At 42.0% G+C, this 6,744-nt stretch overlaps 1 protein-coding gene across 1 annotated transcript in view; it reads left to right on the top strand.

Annotated features, from left to right (window-relative positions):
- Nucleotides 1–6,744, top strand: part of KIT (v-kit Hardy-Zuckerman 4 feline sarcoma viral oncogene homolog) — a 38,716-nt gene that overhangs the window by 1,002 nt on the left and 30,970 nt on the right. The window contains exons 2-3 of the mRNA XM_009335212.1: nucleotides 1,692–1,931; nucleotides 5,563–5,841. Coding sequence (XP_009333487.1) covers nucleotides 1,692–1,931; nucleotides 5,563–5,841 — 519 coding nt within the window. The remainder of the gene's footprint in view (nucleotides 1–1,691; nucleotides 1,932–5,562; nucleotides 5,842–6,744) is intronic.

Here is a 6,744-nt window from a genome sequence, read left to right as displayed (position 1 = left end):
ACAAACGTAGCATAAAAATATGTAATTATGTTTTTCTTAATCTTTCTGGCAATTATTATTTCTATTTCTGCTTGTTTATATGTTCAGGCATGTGAGTTTGTGTAAAGGATTAGTGGACCTCATGTGGAAAATTTCTGGTGGTGCTGGAAAAACAGGCGCTGGTGGACAGCCTGTTGGGTTTAGCACTGATAAATAAATTTTAATCCGAGGGAGATCAGGGGAGAATGCGGGCTCCCTCCAAAACCCAGGCCACAAACCAAGTAATTAGACTCTGCAGGTGGTCTGACCATCCTTCGCTTCCTACTCTGTGCTGGATTTGTCAGGAGGAGGAGCAGTTACCTGACCTGGTCTTAATCCAGTATATACCTTAAGAACAACTAAAGCTGTGAGATGAGTGAATTAAGTCTGGAGTATATAACCTCATCCCAACTGATTATCCAATTGTTTTGCTTGAACGTCTGTTGTTATCTGTGTGGGTAGGGAAATTCAGCTTCTGAAAGGAGCCACAGAGTGTGTTTTTGAATGCAAGTAGTATTTTCAGTGACAAGACTCTGCTACTACATATAGGTGTTGTACAATCTTGTACAACTGTGCTTCACATGAGAGGGACATTAGCTAACAGCACAGTTATTGTAAACTAAGTATTACTTGTAGGACTAAAGAGCTGCTCTGAAAGGGGAAGGATTTGTTCCTGTAAGACCACCTCAATATTTGCATATATTCGTCTGATGTTCAAGTAGGTCCATAGTCGTGAGAATTTATATGCATTTTCATTTATGAACTCCATTTTGTAGGTTCACTAAGACTTTCACATCAGGGGTGTGCTAACTCAGCAACCCCCTGCTTGACTTATCTTAACAGTGGAGCCAGAGAAGCCTGAATGTGCTTCTTTCTCCAAGTACGCAGTGTGAGGTGGGAAGTAGTTGGGAATTGTGAATTGAGGCTGCTGATTTTACACAGCTTTATTTTCTGAGAACTGTTTAAAAGTTGTGTTATGGCATGTTCAGTGAAAGAGAAGCTAAGAGGTCATTTAGAGCAGCTTTAGTGACTAGGAGATTGGTACCTCAGTAAAAATAATTTGGTAGTGTTGGGATGGAAGCTTGAAGAATATTTTGCATAAAATTTTTTTGGTGGTAAGGGATGACAAATTAGCACTTCAACTAAAGAAATAGGTATGGAAAACATGTACTGATGCCTTCATTAAACCGGACACTTCTAATCTAAGAGTGTGAGTGGAGCTTCTGAATACGTGAGAGAGCAGTTAAAATAAGATAACTGTTGAGCAAGGAAACTTTAGTTCTTGGCAACATACTGGGTAAATGACAAAGAATGATTAAAAGTGCTGCCATGTAGAATCAGGCTCATATGTTCTTGAATTTAATTTTTAAATAGCTTAGGTCTGTTCCCATTCAAAAGCCAAACCATTGCAGAAACTGGTGCATCTGAAACTAGTTTCAAATGTTTTTTTAAAGGCCAGTTTCCATCTGCAGTGGTTATTTGCAGATGTGTGCAAAGGTCTTACAAGCCAAAAGTTGTCTGTAGAATTGCACAGTGCCATTGCAGCTTAGTATTTTTAAGAAATAACTCGCAAAATATTAACTGCACATATACAACTATAAATAACAATTTTGCTGCAGAAAAAAAGAGTGTTGTATTGACAGGCATTGTATTTTGTGCTTTTTTTTTTCCAGGTGGTTCACTGCCCCATGAAGAATCTTCACTGGTTGTGAATAAAGGGGAGGAATTAAGGCTGAAGTGCAACGAGGATGGACCCGTGACTTGGAATTTCCAGAACTCGGACCCATTGGCAAAAGCAAGAAGTTCCAATGAGAAAGAGTGGTACACCAAAAATGCAACAGTCAGAGACATAGGCAGATACGTATGCAAAAGCAAAGGGAGTATTGTCACCTCTTTTTATGTTTTTGTTAAAGGTAAATATGAATGAAGGCATTATTTTTGCTTCCCCCTGACCTCTTCCCACTCCCAAAATAATAGGACAGTAAATGCTGGAGGAGGGAATGAATTTGAGGTACAGAGGGAGAACTCAGTCTGATAGAAGAAATCTTCTTCCCTGTCCAGTAGAAAGAAAACTCACTCCCAGCTTTGCTTGCATTGGCCTTTGTCACCAGAGCAAAGTTCTGGATGAGTTTCTCTTTACATCCCTGTTGTTTTGTGGTGAAATATACCTGAGCTCTCTTTCTAGAAGCTAGTCAAGTGACCTGAATCAGTTGTATGAGTCGGTTGTACTGTGAGGAAGCAAGCAGTATGTAGAAATGTCTTTTTAATTCCATGCCATCCATCAGTATGGAGTCATGTAAGGTTTGGCCTCAAGCTCTTGATTTATTGAGGCAGTTAGTTAAAGGATTTGGCTTTTCAAGGCTGCACTCTCAGGCTTAAGCCAGCAGGCAGCAATGATTCCTCTGCCTCCAGCTCCTCCACCTTGTGAATGATCAGAAATGTCTTAGATGGGAAAAAGGTGCCTCTGCTCTGACACATTTTCCCCATCCTTTATTACCCTTCTTCTTTGTTGAGCATTTTCTTCAGATTTCTTCCCTTCTTTTGTTGGCCTCTGATCTGTGGCTTCATCAGCTGCCTGCAAGCTGACAGTTTACCATGCCTGGCATTCACTTTTCCTTTCCAAGGAAGACAGTTATTTTGCTTCTCCTTTACATAGCTCTGGTGGTCTTTCTTCCCTGTTGATGGAAAAAAGTCCCACAGCATCCACTTTCTTGGAGACAGCATTCCTTGTTCAACAGGGGTTGCCTCAAAGAGCCTCCTCTGAATCCTGCCAGTCCTTTTGAGAATTACTGCAAGGTTGTTCTCCAAGACAGGGAGATACCAGCACAGCACAGCGAAGAGTATTTTCTCAAGGGAAGATATCTGACATAGTGGCCACACAATTTAAAGAGTGCTCCTTTAACTCCTCCTGAGTTGTCCAAATAGTCATGCAGCTGCCACGGATGAGTTTTTTTGACCCTCTGTGTTTCTCTGAGACTATGACTAAAGGAAATCTGGCATGTATTTTACCTATATGTGACAAAGTGTTGACTTTATCTACCATGACTGTTTTCCTGAAGGTCATGGTAATTATCCCAAACAGCTGTGATCATAGAGAAGTTTGTGCCTTCCATTACGTGAGTGACTCCTTCACCTTAGGATAGCAGGCAGCCCTCCCACTGAGCATGATTACCAAAGCATCAGAGAAGTTGCATGGCCCTCATGCAATGTGTTGTTAATTTCTTTGTCTTAATTGTGTGAAAAATGTGCAAGCTTCACTTTGACAAGTTCCTGGCAGTAAAATAAGTATGTTTGTGAGGTTGACCATCATTTTGCAATAGGCTGTGGCTTAATGACATCTTACATCACCTTGAAGATGCTACCGTGAACTCAGATGCTTGTGGGGTTGCCACAAGCACCCCATACACTTTCTGCTTGTAAAGCTGGGAATGAAGAGAGAACAGGACCAAGAACCTCGATCCTGCGCAGTCCCAAGTGGCACATAAAATGGTGGTGACTGTTTATCTTTTATGTCCATCTGGATCTACTAATAACAAATTTTCTGTGCTTTTGTGACTGAGGATGACACAGTGTTGACAGACTGTAGGTGCTTACCTCTTTTACCTTTCTGCTTTGGCAGAAAGTGCCTGTGTTGTGTCTATAGAAGCAGTTTGTGTCCCTATCCAAGCAAGTTTAGTGAAGGTCAAGCTAGTTCAGACACCTACAGAAGAGAGAAAAATGTCTTGATTTTGATCTCAAGTCTTTTCAGATGCAAGCAATGATAAGCATCACCACATCTTGTGTTGGAAACCTGAGGTATGTCCAGAAAGCAAGTGCTACCCAAGATGTACCTGGGGTGGAAAGCTGTGAAGGGAAGAACATGACCATAAGCAGCTTTTTTTGTGCCTGGATTCCCTACAGCAAATCCTTTCATATCTTCTCACCATGATGTCTCCCTTCCAGAGGGGGATGGAAGATGGGAGGGGAGCACCTCAGCAATTCTTACCCCAGCCAAGGCCTTACTTGCAATTTCAGCTGTTAATGAAACAGGTCTTTGTTCCTTTCTTCTATTTTCAAAAATGTCTTTTTTTTTCCTGGGGAGCCATACTTTCTGTATAGTGAAGATACTTGGCTCCGTCCATATTGGAGAAAAAGTGGACTGAGAGGAAACCAATCAATTAAGTCTCTGTCAGCAGGGACATTTAGATGAGCTCTTCTAGTCCATGCTCTTCCAGCTCAGGAGTGACAGCTATTCATAGTATTCCTCTAAGTATCTCCATGTGAAAAACATCACACTTTGGTTCTGTTCAGACATGCTTTACTTTTTCATTTGTTAGTAGTATCCATAGCCTAGTTCTAGACTGATGCTTCAAAGCTTTTATTTTGTGGGGGCTTCTTGGGCGGCAGTATCAAATGAGGTTAAAACTACACCCTCACTCTAAGCTAGAAACCAGCCAGTAACTTGTCTGTTCAGTGATGAGCAACCTTCAACTTAGCATTTCCTAATTGCTTATGTGAATATCCCATGCTTCATTTTCAGCCTGGTACTTCTTGTCTTAAACCAAATGCACATTGTCCATTGTCTTAACCAAATTCTCTCAGTCTTCCTTGTTAAGTCAGGGTTTGTTGATTTCTAATCATTCAAGTTGTACGAAGCCAGTTTGCAAAAAAGAAAGAAAACTTTTCCCTCTGTTTCTACATTTCTAATTCATGCTACACTGTAGGGAGGGCAGATGGAAGCTGAAATAAGCTTTTACAGAGTGTCACCACACCATCCTTAATTTTTGTGTTCGCTATTAATGGTGAGGTTCTTAGCATTTCAGGGTCATCAGCTATCATGGGCTTCAACTTTCATTGCAAAAGTGTCTAAAGTACTGTATGTTTGTATGCTGTGGTTGGCCAAGATGGAATGCTTTAGAAAAGTTACCTTTGTGAAAGATTACATGATGATTTTTCAACCAGATACGCTGTTTGTATGCTCCTTTTTTTCTAAGGAGGCTAAAAATAACCCCTGCTTTCAGGGAGGGGAGAGAGAGAGAAGTTGTTTGGTGCTTCCTCTGGTAGCAATGTGTGTTCATTTAGATTATGTATTTTACAGAAGTGAAAACCATAATTTAGGTGCTTTTCAACTTCCATTTGCTCATAAATTTCTTCAAAATCCTCCTGTGGGCATGAAACCTTACAGCCCTGCCACTAGCTAAAAGCAAATTACTTTTAATGGTCTGTGAAAATCTGTTTACTGTTGTTGGGGGTGGAAGGTGGAGGTTTTGGAGCTAAACAAGGCAAAAAAAAAATCCATCTCCAAATAAAAAAGCAGTAAGATTATTTTTAGTGCACATGATTCTTTACTGTGTCTGGTATTCAATGCTACTGCACATCTCCTGTTCTGCAGCTCTTTTAGAAAAAGTTTAATGTCTCTTGGTAAACATGAATTGGGTAATACTCAGTTTTACTGGCTGAATGTAAAACTTTCTTTGATGTAAGTGCCCAGTTGCAGAGTTAGGGTCATCAGAAGTTCCCTGTGCAATGTCAGCTTCTCTGACAGGTCTTTGCATTTCTTCACAGATCCAAATGTACTCTTCCTTGTTGATTCTCTGATCTATGGAAAAGAAGACAGTGACATCCTGTTAGTGTGCCCGCTAACAGATCCAAATGTTTCAAATTTCACGCTGAGAAAATGCGATGGCAAGCCTCTCCCCAAAAATATGATGTTCACTCCCAATCCCCAGAAAGGCATCGTTATAAAGAATGTACAGAGGTCGTTTAAGGGCTGCTACCAGTGCTTGGCCAAGCACAACGGAGTTGAGAAAATATCGGAGCACATTTTCCTGAATGTGAGGCCAGGTAACACAGGCTTTTCACCTTCTTACAGAGCACCTGATTTTCCCCTTTATGTCCCAGGAGCTGATGGGAAGTGCTGTGAAGCCTCATCTTGTGTCCTGACCTTGTCATGGGGGGGCTGGAAGTGGTGGTCTCCTCTGGAGGCTTTTGGAGTCTTCTACTCAAAGACAGATGTGCTTGCGCACCAGGGTATTGCTCTGTGGCGCCTGTGACTGCTGCAGGCAGTCCAGAAGAAGGTGATGGGCTTAGAAAGTTTGTTCTGGGCAAGTTGTGTGGGGGCACAAGTTGATCTCGTGACATTTGGCTTATGGCTGTTCTCAGCAGGTTTGGCCATGATGACTTTTATTTTCTGTTCCTGGTTATTTCCAGGTGTTCTTTTCACCATTCTAAGAAATGTGGGTTGTGTTGTTAAACTTCAAGGACAAAACAGGGCCCTGAGGTTTGGACAAGTTTGTGCAGGCAAGGTGGAGATTTGAGTGCCTGACTCACTAGTCTGATACCCACAAGTGACAGCAGGAGGAACTGATTGATGGCATTGAAGAAGAGGGATTCAGTGGAGAGGCAGAGCTTGGGGGAGCAGAGGGCCCTTGTTTGTCTTCATCTTCATGAGTGAGGATGGTCACAACAGCAACCATGTGTGCAGATCATGATGAGGAGTGTGTTGTGGCTGAGCTGCCAGAGGCACCACTTAGCTCTGCAAACCTGTTGATGATGCCCTACTTTTGACCTTCATGCACTCTTGTGCCCTAGGGTTGGGTGGTTAAGTGGGTTTGGGAAGGAGGAGAAGCCTGATGCTTGGCTGTGCAGTACTTTACAGGCTGGTTTTGTCTGGGCAGTCTGGAGCCTACGGTTACCCCATGTGTCATTAATCTGCTGTATAAAGACTCAGGAGAGAAGTGGAGGGAG

This window comes from Pygoscelis adeliae, unplaced genomic scaffold (genome assembly GCF_000699105.1).
Source record: "Pygoscelis adeliae isolate BGI_AS28 unplaced genomic scaffold, ASM69910v1 Scaffold21, whole genome shotgun sequence".
In the NCBI taxonomy this organism is placed as follows: domain Eukaryota; kingdom Metazoa; phylum Chordata; class Aves; order Sphenisciformes; family Spheniscidae; genus Pygoscelis; species Pygoscelis adeliae.
The sequence above is the reverse complement of the archived record's forward strand: the minus strand, read 5'-3'. Positions and strand labels throughout refer to the sequence as shown.